The sequence below is a fragment of the Podarcis liolepis genome (genome assembly GCF_965112155.1).
Source record: "Podarcis liolepis genome assembly, chromosome: 5".
NCBI classification, from domain to species: Eukaryota; Metazoa; Chordata; class Lepidosauria; order Squamata; family Lacertidae; genus Podarcis; species Podarcis liolepis.
In genome coordinates, this window is record NC_139556.1 from 2,850,729 (window position 1) to 2,870,072 (window position 19,344).

Genomic DNA, 19,344 nt, shown 5'->3' on the forward strand with positions numbered 1-19,344 from the left:
CGGGCCATTTCCATTAGATTTGTGACAAGTATTGGCATAAAAAACAAAACAAAAAAAACACACCCCACCATCTCAACTTTCGAATAACACTGCTCACTATTTCTATTTTAATGTTTTATCAGCTTTTTGTGATATTTTGATTGTGCATTTACTTTTTGTTTGCGATTTTATCATTGTAACTTGTGTAAATGGCTTAGAAATCTTGTTTTATTAAATAGTAAAAATGAATCAGTGAATAAAATCCCAAACTTGCCTTGTTGGAGTTTGAACTGGTGGTGGCTACCTAAGGAAATATCTCAATATGGCAGTGGAACAGTTTGCAGAAACTATTGTATGGTTGCGCAATGGTAGTGCATCTACATGAAGCTGCTGAAGGACGTCCTATTGCAAGATGTCACTAATATCTGCCTGGGGAACAGTTGAAGCTCTCCTTTTTATCAAATCCAGATGATGGTGTTTTTAAATCGGTCTCAGGACATGGTAACATACTGGTCAAAGATGAATAAACTGGCACTCAATCCCATTAAGATGGAGGTGCTGTTAATGGGCAGTTTGCCAGCTAAGTGGTGTTCATTTTGTTCTGGAGGACTTGCACTCACCCTCAGCCTTGTTGCTGGAGAGAATGAGCAGCTTCTATGTCTCAGAGTTTTTTTTTACCAGGATACTGTGTAATCTAAACCTGGAGCTGGCTCAGTGATTGTGGCTGACTGAGGATACAGCTGATCTTGGGCCAGCTGAGACCTGCCCACTCCTCACCCAATTGGGGGATTTTTGCAGGCTGCCACCCGGTGGGAATCTGCCTGTTTGGCAGATGGAACAGAAAGAGGTCCATGCCTGCTCAATTATGCTGGTGTCACTGTAGCTGGAGGCCAGCAGGGCTGGGCACAATTCAAGCACTCACCTAACCTGCTCAGAATATAGGGAAATTGGACTGTAGTACTTGACTGATACGTATATTGTACCAGCCTTCCTCTAGTTATCCAAGCTGATAACCTCTCACTTGGATTGCAGCAATGCATCATACATGGGCCAGCCTTTGAAAATGCTCCAGTCACTTCAACTGGTCCAGAATAGGCCACAAGACAACAGAATATGGTCATATATGAAACCAGTGCTTTTTCACTGGCAGTGGCTTCCTGTCCGTTTCTGGGCCCAGGCTTTTTAAACTTTAAAAACTTTTAGTGACTAAAGATATTTATTAAAGTACTCAGATCTGTGGAATTTTACAGAGCTGATGCGGTTTTTGCTATCATAACTTTACCTGCAGTTGCTGACTTTAATCTGTATTTGCTTTATGATTATATTTGTTTTTGGTTTAACATGTATTGTAAGCTGCCCAAAGAAGCTTCTGCTCTTGAGTGGTCTAAAATGCAGTAACTCAACAAACAAACTTCAACCTTAATAATGATAAGAAGAGGGACTGAAAATAATACTTAATGCTACTGTGCAACTCTGTGGTCTGACTATGGTCTATAATGCTGTCAAAAAGGGCTGTTGTGGAGCTGGGAGAGGGGCAGTTCCCTAGGAAGAAAGGTCAAGCATTTGGGGCATTTGTATTCAGGCACAGGTTGTAAGCGCAGGTTTCAAACGCAGTGTAAGGTAGTCTCTGTGGGAGTCTATTGTATTTAATTATGGGGTATCAGAGATTTTAGGGGGTTAACCAGGCTGGGATAGCTGGGATAGCAGGCTTGTTGGTTTCTGAATGTCTGATGTAGACTTTCAATTTCGTTGTTCTGCATGGGACAATGACAATAAAGATTATCGTATCGTATTGCAAGCAATGCAATTCTAGGCCCCAGATCCACAGGCCGGAGAAGGTTCAGAAGGAAAACTGCTGCACCTCTTCTGGCAGAGAACTGTGCCAGCAGTGAAGTGGATCACTTCACAGGCAGAAAGCTGCTGCTTGTGGAAGTAGCTAACCGTACACCTGCAGACTCTGGCAAGGGGGGGGGGGGGACACAGGCAAAGAGAAGAACTCTGCCCCTCCCCCCACAGCTCCTGCCCTGACCAGCAAGGATTTTGGAAGCAGAAGTGGATCTACCACTGTGCGTCCCACTTCAGAGTGCAGATCTTCCAAATGTCCCAATTTTCCAAGGACAGTCTCAGAATTGCAGAAGCCACCCCAGTTTCTGATTGATCCCATAATGTCCCAGTTTTCCTTTTTCCTCCCCTCCCCATCACAGCAAACAATTGAAAGTGGTGTGTGTGTGTGTCTGTACGTACAAAAACAGAGTCCTGTTTAAACCGAAAATAAAATCCTTGCCTCAAATGAAGGAAATGGTGAAGCTGGCATATGAAGCCCTCCCTATACTTCTGAAGGAAAATGTCATCAATTCACTTTAAACTCTTCAATTGCAATGCTTCAGCAGCCAGCCATTTCTTAGGAAATATGTGAAGCTTATTGCAAATGGAGCCTCATACAGCAAGCCTTTACATCTCTGCTCAGAAGCCCTACGGTATTCAGTGGAACTTACTCCCAGGTAACTGGGTAAAGACTGGGCAGCCTTATACTGCAATCCTAAGCATTTTTACTCAGAAGTAAATCCCACTGAGTGCAGTAGGATTTACTCTCTGGTGTGTTTCTGATCATTCTGACAATTTCTATTTTTTATTGTTGTTGTTATTGTTACCTGGCTTTTTCCCTGACAGGGACTCAAGCCAGCTTACCTCTGAAAATTTATTTCATTCCATTTATCTGTGGAAGGTGTTGTACACGATCCCTTCCCTCACACATTTTCTCTTTACAACAATCCTGTGAGGTAAGTTCGGTGGAGAGGTTGCAATTGGCTCAAGGTGACAGATGTACCATACATGATGTCTATGTGTGCAGCAAGATCATCCGCGGGAAAAGCTTCCTGGTGTAGAATAGAATGCCCTTATTTTCATCTGAGAAATGTTGGAGGGTATGAGAGGGCACTCCAAGGAAGAACATGCTGGAACATATTATATACAATTACAATTAGTATGAAAACTTCTGATAAAAATAAATGTTTCTTCCTCCCTAGAATACTAGAACCCAAGTGTACCCAATTAAGTTTATTGGCAATAGCTTCAGAAATTACAAAAGGAAGTGTATATATATTGTAACCTGCCCTGTGATCCTCGGATGAAGGGTGGTAAAGACATTTAATAAATAATAGCCAATTCTTCACATATTTTTCTTTATTTTATTTTTAAAATATTTTTAGGCTGGTCATCATGCTCATGGATACTAGGACAGTATATACAGTTGCAATCAAAATGACTCAACCCCCACTGTAAATTGTGTTTATTATCAAAATTTCAGCTGTCTGCAATGAGCAATCAAACAAAAGCGATTGAAATAGCTCAACACGGGGGCTCCGCTAGGGGCGCCACGGAAGATGGCCAACAATACCATCTCTCCAGCTCACATGAGGTAATTAAGAGGCTGAGATGGGAGTAATCAGCCTCCCAGGTTTCTTCCCGGTAGAAGGGGAGATGCAGTCTCATCCGCGGCTGCCCACAAACCACCCCCGAGTCGAAAAGAAGGAGGGGGTGGGGGCACTGGGTGGAAAGCCCTTGAGGGAGCTTGGATCTCCTGGATGCTGTCTCTGTGAGCACTCCAAGTTCCATTTCTTAAGATAAAAGATTGGATATTAGATTTATGGACATGCTTCGAGCGAAGAAAGGGTATTTTATCTGCTAATTAAGCCAGCCACTGAGATGCTAAGAGTGACGGATTGGAAGAAAGATAACATCAAAGAATAACATCTAAGCCGGTATGTTGAAACGGAATGGAAAGGAGGGGGGATTAAACTTTTTCTTTTTCTACTACGATACTACCTAACAACCCCCCGCCCCAGAAGAACCGTCTATATTACCTATAGCAAGTGAGATTGGAAAATATAAATGGTGTGGAAATAATAATATTATCTAAAGCCTTTGTTTTTCGAAATATTTGGAAGAAGATAAAAGACTCTTGTAATCGGGATCTGCCCATTATGAGACAGACTGTGTTGCAGAGATTAATAGTCATAGGGGGAGGCGAGCCCTTACTTTGTTATTATATCGGTATCTCGGTATCTCAAGTTCGATTTGGCAATCCTCCTCTGGAAAGACTAATGTTTGGTGCAACCTGTCTGAGAAAATTAATGAGCAAACACCTAGATTCTATTTCATCGGAACTGAGGAAAGATGGCGTCTGCCACCCGAGAAGGACTTTTGGATGGATTCGGCATAAATACCAGCGTGTGAGGACATATTGCAAATGAAAGTCTTATCAGCTGAAAAAAAAGGGGGGGAGTCATAGAAAGTTCACACAGAAGCATAATATTGTTCATTTCAGCTCGCCTGTGGAAACAACTCAGAGGCTATGAAAGAAGAAGGATAATAACAAGAAAATTTAAAGATGGGACTAGTGGACACTCAAAGCAGTAGAAATATGAGATGATTAGACCCCACTGAACTTGAAGCATGGGAACCCCCAACAAAAAAATTATAATTTGGCAAAATATTTGGACTTCATGATATATATTTGTATAATTTGGAATATTTAATGTGATTTGATTGGATTGTTAAAATGGAAAACTTAATAAAAATTATTATTTAAAAAAATGAAATAGCTCAACACAATGGATGCTTCAGGTTCAAATTCAGCTGAAATTGCAACTTACACTGGCTTCTCCAGTGTCACTATTATTCAACCCCTTCATGTCAAGCATCTTTAGTACTTAGTAGAGCAGCCTTTTGCTGCTATGACCTGCTGCAAACCAGATGCATAGCCAGACAGCAGCTTGCGGCAGCGTTCCTGAGGAATCTTAGCCCATTCCTCATGAGCAATGGCCTCCAGTTCAATAATATTCTTGCATTTGCCTTCTTCAAATCTCACCAGACATTGGGGTTCAATTCAGATGACTGTGATGGCCACTGTAGAACCTTCCAAGACTTCTTCTGTAACCAAGCCTTGGTGGAATTTGAGGGGTGCTTGGGATCATTGTCCTGTTGGAAGGTTCAATGACACCAAGCTTCAGCTTCCTCACAGACAGCATGATGTTTCCTCCTGGGATTTCCTGATACTTCAATGAATCCATCCTGCCTTATTATCCTTTCTTCATCAAAGTGGCTGGGGCAACACAGTCAGATGGATTAGACAGGCTAGTTTTAGCCTTTCGGTATTAATAATCCAGAATGCTTTGAGGTGAACTGGATCTTCCTGGTATTATCTCCTTTTTTCTCCCTTAAAATAATAACCACACAGAAACAAGTCTTGTAAAAGGTAGGAAAAAAATTACTCACTCAGTATACATCTTAAAGAATAGCAGATTCAGCAGATTTGTGCAGGCAGTCTTAAAATGCTAATTGAGTTTCTAAGACATACAGTACTAAGGTCTAGCTTAAAAATGGAGTCTGAGCATGAGCTCCTATTTGCAGTTGTTCTAATGTTGTAGCCGTAGGTATGATGGAGAAGAGCGGGGGTGGGGCTGTGCCCAGGCAGGGAGGAGCAGATATATAGCTACGCCCTCAGGCCACAATAGGGAAGTGATCCCTACGGGCCTCAGCCCCTTCATGTGCCTATCTGCCAAAACATGATTTGTTGGTTTGACTGCAATGAATATTCCACAGAGCCCTTGTAAAATAAGCATAAGATGCAAGTTACACACAAGTCAGGAGGAAGGCAGGGGAAGGCGGCACTCCATCTCATTTCCCCTTGTGACCACACTGCAAAGAGCAGGACGGCTCCATTTGCTGGGTGCTGCTTTGTGGATGTGTTGTTGTTGTTGTTTAGTCATTTAGTTGTGTCCGACTCTTCGTGACCCCCTGGACCAGAGCACGCCAGGCACTCCTGTCTTCCACTGCCTCCCACAGTTTGGTCAAACTCATGCTGGTAGCTTCGAGAACACTGTCCAACCATCTCGTCCTCTGTCGTCCTCTTCTCCTTGTGCCCTCTATCTTTCCCAACATCAGGGTCTTTTCCAGGGAGTCTTCTCTTCTCATGAGGTGGCCAAAGTATTGGAACTTCAGCTTCAGGATCTGTCCTTCCAGTGAGCACTCAGGGCTGATTTCCTTCAGAATGGAGAGGTTTGATCTTCTTGCAGTCCACGGGACTCTCAAGAGTCTCCTCCAACACCAGAATTCAAAAGCATCCATTCTTCGGTGATCAGCCTTCTTTATGGTCCAGCTCTCACTTCAATACATCACTACTGGGAAAACCAGAGCTTTAACTATACGGACCTTTGTTGGCAAGGTGTGTTGCTCCAGTCCTTTTTTTCTGGGGGGACGTAGGGGGACGCATACCCATAAACATTTTGTGAATCTAACGGGAGAAGAAAGTAAAAAAATTAAATTGTTAGTTTCTTCTCTAGCACGGTGAAGCGTCACTTCCGCTGCTACCCCTGATGGCGGGTAGCATTTCCTCTCATGGTGTTTCCTGAGTCTCAGATGGAAGCAGGCATTTAATGTGTGAAGTAGGGGCTGGAATCTAGCACAGTGATTGGTCAGTTTCTCTGTTGCCACCTCTGATGGTGGCTTCCTTTCCTTTCCCAGTGATTTTCTTGAGTCACAAGGAGAGTACCCCTAAACATTTTTTTAGAAAAAAGCACTGAGTTGCTCCCATTATGCACCTGACACCCCCCCCCCCCAGCCAGGCTGATACCAGGAGTGCGTTAGGCTTGTTGAAATTTACCTGGTATGATGTAGCACAAAGTGGTGGCATGGAGAAGGCCTTAGCTATGAACTGTTTTGCACACGTGTCGGCTTTTTCACTTCTTTGCCCAGACACACAGGCTGGGGCGGGCGGGGGGGGGGAGTGATCCCATTCAGCTGAACATGTATAAAGGGTAAAGGGACCCCTGACCATTAGGTCCAGTTGTGGCCAACTCTGGGGTTGCAGCGCTCATCTTGCTTTATTGGCCGAGGGAGCCGGAGTACAGTTCCGGGTCACGTGGCCAGCATGACTAAGCCACTTCTGGTGAACCAGAGCAGCGCACGGAAATGCTGTTTACCTTCCCGCCAGAGTGGTACCTATTTATCTACTTGCACTTTGATGTGCTTTCGAACTGCTAGGTTGGCAGGAGCAGGGACCGAGCAAAGGGAGCTCACCCCGTCGCGGGGATTCGAACCGCCAACCTTCTGATCAGCAAGTCCTAGGCTCTGTGGTTTAACCCACAGCGCCACCCGCATCCCTTCTGCTGAGCATGTAGAAGTACCTATAAATAATTTAATATTAACATCTGCTACATATGGTGGGCTGCTTCACCATACATAATCACAGAGCACTGTATATCTTCCATACCATTCAGTCACTAATTGTAAGTAGAATTTTCGTATTTCTTTTTTTCCTTAAAAAAAACAGTCCATTTCCCCTGCAGTCACCATGGTGACTGAAATTTGCTTGGACAAAATTTTTCCCAGAAAAAACAACAACTACTGTGTAAGTAAACTTTTCTCATAACATTTCTCATTATTATGGATATTGCTCCTGAAATGGGACCAGGCCATACAGTTATGAGCGAGGAGCAACCCTACTGGTCTTCCCTCTGTTCTACCTGAAAGACTAAATTTTTTGTTTCTAATAAGAGCATGCAGGCTTCTAGAGAACACAAAGTTAAGCTCCCCACTCCCTTTAAAGCAAAAGCCATTGTTCCTGCCAGGAAAATTTGATATATACGTTAGACTCTGAGGGAAGAAACAGAAGACTGAGCAGTAGCCTCCTAAAGGCAAGAGCACTGTCAGTGCATGCAGTCCAAGCCGGGAGGACTCCTAGCCCAAAGTAGGCCTAAATCCCCTCCTAATCGCCAGATTAACCCGGAGGAGCAAAGGGGAATGTTGCAGGAAGTTTAAGAAGGCACTGAAGACTTCTTTCCAATTGTTGGCTGAAATCACAGAAGGAGAACCACAAGGCTGAGAGGTGAATCATTCTTCAGGGAAGCCTCAGCATGTTAACAGATCAACGTCTCAAGAACTATACAGAACTTACATGGCATGATAAAAGTGGAAGAAATTTCTGCCAGCAGAAATCCTGACCCTCTTAATTCCAGATTGCAACCCCTGCCCAATATCTCACTCCACACAGGTTGACCTACAACTTGGAGGGGAGGGCAGTAGCCAGGATGCTTAGCTGTCCCTTGGACCACTGTTGTGTCTAACAGAATGTTCTCCTTCTGTGCCTAAAGCAGCCTTCTCCAAGCGGCCACCCTTCAGATGTTTTGAACTACCATTTCCATCAGTTCTGGCCAGCATAGTCAATGGTTAGGATAGAACAGTTGGCACTTTAGAGGGCACCAGATTGGGGAACAATGGCCTAACATGTGAAAGTAAATATATTGTTACATGCTCCCCACTTCCCCAAGCATTGAGAAGTTTTGCAGGCTGCACTTGCCAGAGTTTGACTTTGGGAAGACATTTCCCAAAGTCATTTGACATTTTTGTCACCCATGATTTATTTACAAATGCACAAGGCGACCAGGAAATCCATCACCCCTTATCAGTTCCCTCTCATAGCACCTTCTATGGGTTTAATGAGAACCATTGAAGCTCAAAGGGGGGTTATTATTATCCCCTGGCCTACCTGGCAGACAGTGTGCCAAGATGAAGTTCCAAGTCCCAGATGCCAATCCACACAAGCCAAGTCAGGAGATGCAGTCCAGAGTCAGTCCAAGTAAGCAGTAAGTAGCTCAGCAGGCAATCTCAAAGTAGAAACCTGTGAAGGTCCAAGGAGAATCCCAGACAAGATCCCTCAAGGTGGCCAGTTTAACAAACACAGCCCCTCAGCTCTGCTGCCTTCTGATCCTGTGTCTGCTGACTGCAGCATCTGGGCTTGATGAGCATGTGACCCTTGCCTGCTCCAGCTTGCCCCAGCTGAGGAGTCTAGGCCTCCTTCCCCACCTGGCCAGCTAGTGAACTGGGCTGCAGGCCCTGGCCTGACTCTGCATCCTGGAGTGCTCTGCCCGCTGTTCCCTATGTCTTAGGGCCTGTCGTGTTCATGGGGACGGGGGCCTCTCTGGCTCTGGGTCCCGCTGCTCGGCTTCCTGTGCACTGCCCCCTGCGCTCTCATCATCCTCTGTCACCCTGTGAGTATTGTCTACAACAACCTCTCCTTCCCCATCCCTCACCTGCTCCCGTGTGACCCAGTCCCAGCTGCACCTCTCAGCAAAATCCTGTTCCTCCCCAAAATCCTTCCAGTTCAAGACAGGTAGCCTAGGACTATGTTAGTATTTATAACATATACAATAATATATATATTCTAAGGTGTATATGAATATTTTTTATACCTATTGGATTTACTATCCATGATTTTCAAAGAGGAGAATGTTGAAGATAATTTTGTGGCAACGATATTTGTTTCAGTTCTAGCTGAATATTATTCAGTATTTGTCATTTTAATATATGAGAGCCAATGTGGTGTGGCAGATCAGGGAGACCTCATGTGCACTGAGCCACAAAGTTCCCCTGGACCACTCAGGGCTATTGTAAGGATAGCATCCAGCCACTCCCCCACCTCACATAGGCTGCTTTGACCGCCTTGGGGAAAATACAGGATATAAATGTGATAACTAAATGAGAAAGATGTATGAGAGACATACATCCAATGAAGTTCTATCTCTGTTGGTCACCTTGTATGGGCACAATATATGCTAACTTTGTCGCAGGACCAGTTCTCCATAGTGAAATGGATGCATTTTTTTCTTTTCATTTTGTGCTGTTGCAAAAGCGTTGCAGCTTCATTGGGATGGTCAATGGGTCAACTGACCTCTTGAAGCAGCAAGGTGGAGGGTGCTGTGGTTTCTGGCTGCTGCACTGAAAACCTGGAAGGTAAAACCCCAAAGTCCCCTGCCTTGGGATGCAATGGCAGAATATCCATCTTGGGAAACTACAGGGCAGGAGAGCAGTGTCCCCACTCACCAGTGCTTCTTTTTAAAAAAAGAAAAATAGGTGCTGGTACTTGCCATGAAGTTGTTACACACTTTTTAACAAGAACAAAATAGAGGTGCCGGACTTCTACCCCCCTCCCACTGGCCTCAACTTTGCTGGGACTGGGAGCACCCCCCCCGCTGACGGCCCAGTGAAGCTCCAAGGCCTGAAGGCCTCCGGAGTTGAACGGGGGGGAGCAAAAAGGACTCTCCCTCAGCTGAGCACCAGTTTACCTAGGTGTTGGAATCTAAAAAATAAAAGATAGAAATAAGATGTATGATAGTAATAGTGAGAAGGCAATTTCTTAATGAGAAAATAAAAATTAAAAGCGGGCAATTTTTATTTTATTTTTAATGATACTAAACCTGAACAGGAAATCAGAAGATTCCTAACAGGGCTGACCAGGCTTTGTTCCTGGTTGCAACGTAACAGACCCCAGGAGGAAACTACTGAATCTGATAGAACACAGCAAAAGGACCAAACTCCGACTGGCGATCATGTCCCTAGACATCTTTAAAGCCTTTGATTGCTTAGAATTGAAATATCTATTAGCAGTATTAACTAACATGAAATCTGGGCCCAACTTCCTACAAATTTACTCCCAAGCCTCAGCAAAATGCAGAATTAGCAATATGGACTCCAATACCATAGCAATCCCAAGAGGCACAAGACAAGGATGCCCACTGTCTCCCTTCCTATTCATCTTGGCCCTGGAACCCCTTGCAATCCGACTCTGAGCAGCCCCAGATATCAAGGGTGTGGAAATAAAAGGTAAAACCTATAAACTAGGGTTGCAGGTCAACCTGATGGTCATGACACCAGACCCCATAAACACAGCAACTCAACACATCCGCAGTGGTGTCGGGCCTGCAAGTAAACTTTGCAAAAACTGAGGCTATGTGCTTCAACACACACACACACACACACACACACACACACCCAAAAGGAATTCACCAACATCACAAAGATAAAACTTTGTGGCACCAAATTCAGGTACCTAGGGGTTCAAATAACCAGAAACCTCAAATTATACCTCCACAATTACAAGCCCCTGTGGCAACAAATCAACAGTTACTTGAGGAAATGGAACAGTGCCAACTTCACCTTCTCAGACAAAATAGCCATGATCAAAATGATCACTCTCTCAAAGCTAACCTATTGATTCCAAATCCTCCCAATCTGGATTCCCCCAGCCAACTCCAGAAGTGGCTACACTCGTTTATTTTATCACACAAAGAGCCCTAAATAATAAGAATAAGCCCTAAATACCTGCACCTCCCCTCCTCAGAAGGAGGACAGGGAATCCCCAACATAGAATTATGTTACATCGCCAACCAAGTATACCACATAATCCCGTATATTCTAGAAAACGAGACGAAACAATGGGTCTTGGAGAGAGAGACCGTTGAAAACATCTCCACAACAGCACACCCATTTCTCCAAATAAACTAAAGAAAATCCCCACAACACTGAACAGGTTCACTGAACAGGAAGTGAAAAGCAGGCAAACTCTCCCCATCCCCACTAACCCCCTGGCCTAACCCCCAGCACAAAACCTCCAGATAAACACCTGGCAAGCCGAAGGCCTGCACTGCCTAAAAGACTTCTGCAAAAACAACAAACCCACACCAGCACAAGAAATACAAGACAAACTAGGGGACACCCAAATACCTTGGCTAACACATTGTCAACTAGACGCTTCTTAAACAATCCAGCAGTAAAATCAGCAGCCACTAGGCCCTGGACCACCTTCAAAAACCTTCTCCTGACAGCAGAGGGACACGGCAAAGGGATGGCATCCACAATGTACAAAATACTGCTCCAGAATCCCACAACCCCCCTTGACGCAATCGAAGAACAATGGGAGCATGACATTGGCTATGAAATTAACCCCACCAAATGGACTAGAATGTGGTCTAAACCTCCCTTTAAGTCCATATCAGCCAAAAGAAGGGAACTCACTCTGAAGCTCACCTACAGGTGGTACTTAACACCATAGACACTGGCACTGATATGCCCAGGAACCTCACCAAGGAGAGGCTGCACCTCCACAGGCACATCCCTCCACATGTGGTAGGAATGCCCTAAAATCCAACTCTTCTGGACAGCAGTACTATATGCAAAAGAGATATGCAAAATAACTAAACAGGTATTAGAACTCACCCAGAAGTGACCCTGCTGAACATCTTCCAAGATCATAATCACCACTCACAGGATAGAGAGTTTATAACCCACCTACTCTCAGCAGCCAGAAACCTCATAGTCAGACACTGGAGAGACCTGTCAGGAGTAAACACGAACCAATGGTATCAAATTGTATGGGAAACAGCCTTATTAGAAAAACTAACCAATAAACTGAAACTGACATGGGAACAAATAGAAGAAGGGTATGGCTCCCCTTTATCACATACACAGCCCAACAAGACAATGACAAAAATCCATCAACAGCATACGAATCAATCTGGCTTACCTGACCTAACAAGGACCACCCCCACCCCCGCTCGTAAATGCAAACCCACTGCAGACAACCACAGACAAGCACCCACACCCTGGCCCCCAATACCTCTCACTACCAAGGAAATGTAATAAACGAAGAGAAAGAGAACTTACCCAGTTGACGCTGACACAAAACCCCACACGGACACCATACAAAAGAATATAAGCCTCCCCCTCCCCACTCAACTTCCCCAACCTTATACTGTACTCAACACTAATGTCTCACAGTTAAATGTAACTGATTTGTAAGAAGGAGTACAACCTGAAAAAAGAGACAAGGTGTGTACTTTTGTAAACCAAGAAAATCATATATACTGAACAAATGAGGTGCTGGTACTGCGTACCCTTGAGTACCCCTGACCCTATGTTTTGGGACTTTGTTCATTTCACCTCCTTCCTTACAAAAGTGTAATAAAAGAAAGGTCATAATCAAACAAAGGTAACAAAGAAGCAAAGGTGACAGTTTTTAAGCCCCAGTGATTTCAGTGAGGAGAAATTTCAGCTGAAATCAGTGGGCTTTCAAAGTGCTTAACTGTTGGCAGGATTGTACTCATAATTCTTAAAAACCCTGAAGCATTTATAGGTTTAACGTCCTACATGGCAACAGCCTGAGAGCAAAACCACACTGAACAGCTCAGATGTGCAAGAGTGATATATAGATTTTACATTGTTTGTCTTGTTTAAAATGTGCAAAAACCTGAACTGAGGAATAATTTTCCCACTGGAGGCTGTAAATCCTCACCTTGACTTGACTGAATGAGGGGAAGGGGGCGGCATGCCTGGTAAGAGAGCTGTGAGGCCCTTGAAGCCTTTTACTTGATGCAAAGGAAAACGGTTTCATTCCTACTTGGAATCCAAAAAGGAGAACAGGAAAGAACGTCTGAGCTCCATAGAGATTTGGTTTTTATTTGCCTACAGGACGTGGCAGATTTAAAAACTGGCTTTATTTTTCAGTATCCTTAAAGGACCTAACATTTTCCCCCTTTCTTTTTGGCAGGCAACTCTAACTGGAACTTTGAGTCCAGCCAAAGTAGACAATAAAACAGTCAAGAGGCAGAATGCCAAAATACAACAGCATCAGAGTCCAGAGCCTAATTCTCTCTCCCCCCCCCAATGATTTACACAGGAAGACATTTTAAAACACACACACACACACAGGAAAACTTATGTCCTGAAATGAACTCTTCATATGTTAAAACTGCTTGTAAATTAGCCCAGTGAAGTTAAACTATTTCAAAGAGAAGTTTTAAAGAAATCCATATGTTCTTTCATTTGTTTCTTTTGAAGCAGAGAGCGCTAACTTTTGAATGCAATAATTATCCCCATATTTCTAACTCAGCACAGTGTGGAGATTAAATAAACAGTGCTTAGCTATCTAACTTTTTCAGCTTAACCAGAGTGAAATATACTGGTTTATTTCTCTATACAGGGTAACTGTTTATACTGGCATTTAGGGACCTGGCAATAACGCAAAATAAAATGCAGGGACTGTGAATGCTTTAAGAAAAGAAGAAGAGCTTTGTAGATTCTACCAAGATCCATCTAGTCTAGTCATCCCTAGCCAGGTGTTGCATTCCTGCACCCCCCCCCATGCTCCCCTGCATGCATAAGCCCCTCCCACCCCCACCCTACCTCGTTATGCCCCCTTTTCTGGCCACTTCCAGGGCCGTGGCAATGAGCATGCGTGTGGTCCTAAGTCAACGAGACACACATAAAATGGCCACTGTCTGTAATTCCCGTCAGGCCATCCAGCACAGGCATGCTGATTGATGCTGATGAGAGTTGTACTCCAGAGTATCTGGAGGGCAACAGGTGGGGGAATATTGTTGTGGTCCAGGATTCTGTTTCCAGCCACAGCTAGTCAGGTCAGCTTCCCAGGGGCCCCGAGCATGTAGGGTTGGACAAATGTGCCAGCTTCAGGTTCTCTTGGTATCTTCTTTTTTTTTTTTTGCAAATGTGAGTTTATTTCTCCACATTTAACCAACAATCTGCAAAAATCCCCAAGAGAATTCATCACCGTTTTTGTGTTAATTTCTCCTAATGAACACATTTTTGTATGCAGTTTTGACTAATGTACACATCACTGCCAAAATAATCCCACAATATACAGCATTTTTGTATGCTTTTTTCATAAATATATGCCTTCATATTCACCCTTTTCCCCAACATACACATTTTTGTAAAGAGTGGTTGGAGAATAGCACTGCAAAATTTGGAGAAGTGCAAATATTGAAGGACAGCTGGGTTTCAGTTCACGTTTTGATTCAAGAAGTGTGAATGAGGTAGTTTCTTATTAAAATACAAGCAGAATCAAATTTCTTTCCCATCTCTACTCGCAGGACACAAAGATGGCAGTCATCATCTCCTGTTTGTGTAGAGAAGCACTTCCTTCTAACTGCCAATCAACTTGGCAAGTGGGTGAATTTGGCCCTGCTGTTATGTGAGAAGGTGACAAGTGGTGTTTGATGCTTTCTTTCCATGCAGTTTACGATTTTGTAAACTCAAACCCTGCTTCTAAGCTAAACCAGGCTTTACATGTACGCATGTAATGTGTGAAACTCACAATCAGTGGCACTTTTTCCTCTGTCTTTTCCCACACAAAAAAGCTTACTGTGGGGACCGTGTGAAACAGGGAGGAGGAAAGTTGTAGCAAAACCATTCCCCACTGCCTCTTCCTTCTCTGCTCCAAAATACCTCCCTCCCCCTGCTTTCCTCACGTTTGAAAATGGGTGAGGTGGGGAAACCGTGGAGGAACTGCAGACTTTCCCATTCCAAGAGTTAAATACCACTTCCTCTCTGCTTCTTACTGCTTCTCCCAAAGCTGCTTTCCTTTCCTTTCCTTTTTAAACAAGGAAGTGAATAAATTAACCTTTGTATGTAGCAGACACAATTTTATTTGTCACATTTTAGTGATCCCGTGAAACTGCACGTTCTGAGCATTTTTGTTTATCAGGGCTGGCAAACTGTTTTGCTGTAAAATATCAGAAGAGGAGCACAGCAGTCAGATCTTAATTCACCCGAAAACTCTCTAGATTTAGTGAAGCCATTGTCTCTCAACCTCAACCCCTCATTTAATAATACAGAGCCAACAAAACTACCTTGTAAGGATTACAGAAAAATAGTGATGATAATAATGAATGTGAAGAACCTTGAAAACTTTAATAGTTCTATTTAAATGCACTTTTACTAGATTCTTTTTTTATTTTTAAGGGCAAATAAAAGCATTTTAAAATAATAAGTAGGTCAATCCATTGTACAGGTCTTGCAGAATGAGGTGGTATAATTTGGGACTGTGGGTATATATCTTTGAATGCCTCACACATAAAAAAATTCTCTGATATGCTAATTTACATGTAGGGAAGTGATATTTTTAAGTATTTAATGTTTTCATAGTGATGTTGCTCTTAATGTGTGAGGAGCCTGCAGAGGAGAGTGTCTGCATGTTTACACCTGGGAGTGCTGTCAACAGCTGCCCGCCATGGTGGCAACACGCAGTCTGCAAGATCAGAGACACCAGTTGCTGGGGAATGCATGGCTTATTGGGCACTGTCGTTTTTCAAGGGCTGCTGGGAATTGTAGCTCTGAGGGGGGGGGGGTAAGAAACTAAGAAGGTAAGAATAGCTTGCTGGCTCAGTCCAACGGCCCCTCTCGTCCAGCATCCCAACCCGCCAGGTGTCTGAAGGCAATCCTGTACAGTGGTACCTCTAGTTATGAACTTAATTAGTTCCAGAAGTCCGTTCTTAACCTGAAACTGTTCTTAACTAGAGGCATCCTTTCGCTAATGGGGCCTCTTTCTGCCGCTGCGCTACTGGCACACGATTTCTGTTCTCATCCTGGGGCAAAGTTCTCAACTCAAGGTAACTCTTCCAGGTTAGCGGAGTTTGTAACCTGAAGCGTTTGTAACCTGAGGCGTTTGTAACTCGAGGTACCACTGTATAGGGAAGGTTTTTTTAGATGTCTAATGTTTTATTATGGTTTTTTTTTGTATGTTGGAAGCTACCCAGAGTGGCTGGGGCAACCCAGTAAGATGTGTGTGATATAAATAGTAAAATTATCATTATGGAATGGGACCCCCCTTATTTTCATCAGATAAATGTTGGAGGGTATGTACTTGATACATTTGGCCACCTGCCTACCCAGCAGTGTGAAAAGAGGGGTGTTGCCAATATAATACCAGGCCAAAACACATGCCCAGTGAACTATGCTTAGCTTGGTGGGTAAGGATTTATGAACACCTATGGAAGTATCAGTTAGACAGCTTGTTCTCCTTTTCTTTTTCCAAAGTGATAGTCTCATCTGTGCCTCTGCCTAGCCCAAAAGCCTTTACTCAAGGTGCAGCCTTTACAGTTCAGGTGCAGCTTCCTCCATTTGCATGAAGAGAGGAAAAAACTGCAGGTGAGCTTAAGGCCATGCACTTAACCATAAACACCCTCTATCTCTCCCCCCCCCCCTTTTTGAAGCCCGAGGAAGAGTTCTGTGTAACTCAAAAGTTCACATACTGCATTGAAACGTTAGCTGGTCCTAATACAGAAAATATTTCTGATGCTAATAAAAAAATCAAGAGTCAGAAATGTTGGAGAAAATTTAGCAGAGAAACATTCCATAATAATTTTGTGTAATCTTAGCCCTGCTTTACGTCTGGTAGCATGACAGGATCCTGAGGGATGTAGAAATGTAAAACTTTCCTTCTTAATCTATGCCACTTCATATTCTATGTATTCTTCTGCAATGAGGTGTTCAGTTGATTTGTGGTGTGGGAAACCCTCATTTTAAAAGCAAAAATCACAGCCAAAAAAAGTATTCCCTCCTCCACACCAACCAGACCTACATTGGTGAGGGAACATTTATGAGGGCCTCAGAATCATCTCTGGAATAGTTCATATGAAAGACAGATGGTGGATCAATGTGTTACTGTCTGTGCCAATTCCACAGTCTTGCTTCCTCATTAACTGGCCTCTCTGCCCGCTCCCCATGGCACCCCGGGACACAAGAATGAGCCTCTTCCACTGTGGCTTCCCTTGTGTGGGGTGCTCTCCCCAGGGAGGCCTTCCTGGCAGCTTCTTTACATATTTTTAGGCATCAGGTGAAAATGTTTCTCTATAGCCAGGCCTTTGGCTGATTAAACAATCTTTTAAATGTGTTTGTGGAACGGAGGTTATTGGCTTAGTTTTGTTTTCTTATATTGTGTTCTAATTTTGTATTTTTATGTTGTGATCTCTGAATGAAGAGTGGTATACAGATTTAAACAAACAAATTATGTGGGTCTTCCCAACTAGGCTCCTCACATGCTTAATTTCAACTATTAAAGAGTTCCCAACCACTCACTATGCTATTCGCTACCATTTCCCCTCATATGATCACATAGAAAGAGCTACATAACATAGTCCTACAGGAAATTAATGACATATTTATTCCAAAATTTGCTGCCAATGAAGCAGCTGGAACACAAGGCAACGGGAAACATAAAGAAATGTAAATGACCTATAATGAGAAACCAATATGTACTTGGCTTGGAAAGTTCAAGTTAAATGTACAGATACACTTTGGCAAAGTCCCAGTTCCCAACACAGAACAAACCTCAAAACCTGTTCAGATCTCAAACCTATTAAATTTGAAGTGGATTTGAAATTAGTCAAAACAATATTTGCCTATTCCTATTTATAATTCCACAAAAAGCCGTTGGCTGTCAATGCAACATATAGAATCAATATATGCCCTTTGGTGGACTGAAGACGAAACTCTGACTCTCTTGCTGTGGTGAAGTGGCCCAGTCGAAGCAGGAAAGTCTTCTCTCTGTTTTCTAAATGCTTGTCAGTGGCTCTTTACACTCAGTCCCATCTCAAGGAAGTCTAGTTGCTGACTAAGGAAAGAAACCTTTCACTCATGGGGGGGGGGGGGCAGGCAAGCCTGATGCAGTTGAAAATAGTTACTGGCTAGTTGGTTTAATCATTTAATAGTCTTACCTTGCCTTTCTTCAACAGGCCTTCATTTCTAATGTGAAGTGGAAGATAACACATAATAAACATAGGATTCATCTTTGAAAGGAGCATCACTTACTGCTCCAGGAGAGGATTGAGGTGGGAGGAACAGAAACAGGCGGCACACAGATGGAGTCTTTGCACACAGCTCAGGTGGGGAAGGGACATAAGTTGTGGCTGGGGCCAGGCCTCTCTGTTGCTGCAGCAGCCTCACTGGGTGCAAACCTAGGAGTAGCTGAGAGGCTTAGCACTCACGGACATGCCTTTTCCTAACCTGTAAGTGTACTTTTGACAAAAAAAGAGTTAATTCCTCACTTTGGACATTCCTTGCCTGGCAGTGGTGACAGTGTCTCAAAGTGTGCTCCCTTTGCTAAATTAGGAAGATCTCTCCAGCTGGGAGACTGACAGTGCTCTAACCTTAACAGGGACGCGGACTTATAAAAAATATTGGGGGGGCCCGGGAAAGCTCATGAATAATAAATAAGCTCATGAATATGCAAATAAAGTGGCGCCGCCTCCTCGTGAGCGAATAGGGGAGAGCGTGATGCGCCTATTAAGTAGCTCCGAAGGAAATTGGGTGGAGCTTTTGCTCGGGAGGGAGGGCAGGAGGCATGCAGCCCGACCCTGTGCATTTTGGGCTGGGGGAGGGGCGGCGATGGCGCTCTGCTGGAGGGGCGCCGGAGATTATTGGGGGGGCAGAGCCCCCCCCAAACGAATTTTTGAGGAGGCTCGGGCCCCCTCAAGCCCCATGGAGTCGGCGCCTATGAACCTTAATCAACAATCCCAGGAGGAGAAGGAAACCTTGCTTTTCTCAGCTCTTGAAACTGAGCAAGTTATTTGGGCCTTCGCAACTTGCGCTGCTAGGTTGACGTGGGGGAAGATCCATTAACAGCAGTATTGAGACGCTGCCTCTTCCACAATCCCACTGCACCCACCCCCCGCCCTCCACCTAGAATGGTTCTTTCAGAGGGCCTTAAAAAATGTGCTATTCTGTTGTTCT

General features: G+C 43.9%; 1 protein-coding gene across 5 annotated transcripts in view; it reads right to left on the reverse strand.

The window, feature by feature from the left end:
- The window catches only part of LOC310707033 (uncharacterized protein), a 182,451-nt gene extending 163,897 nt beyond the window's left edge, over positions 1-18,554 (reverse strand). For 4 of the 5 annotated variants that reach the window (XR_014526269.1, XR_014526274.1, XR_014526279.1 and 1 more), the window contains exon 1: positions 18,330-18,554. Coding sequence is in view for 1 of the 5 variants with exons in the window: in XM_083503626.1 (XP_083359752.1) it covers positions 13,999-14,048 (50 nt within the window). In the remaining 4 variants the exon portion in view is untranslated. Of the gene's footprint in view, positions 1-13,998; positions 14,132-18,329 lie in introns of those variants that run through there. The other variant, XM_083503626.1, reaches the window with a different exon arrangement.
- Between the last annotated feature and the right edge of the window lie 790 nt (positions 18,555-19,344).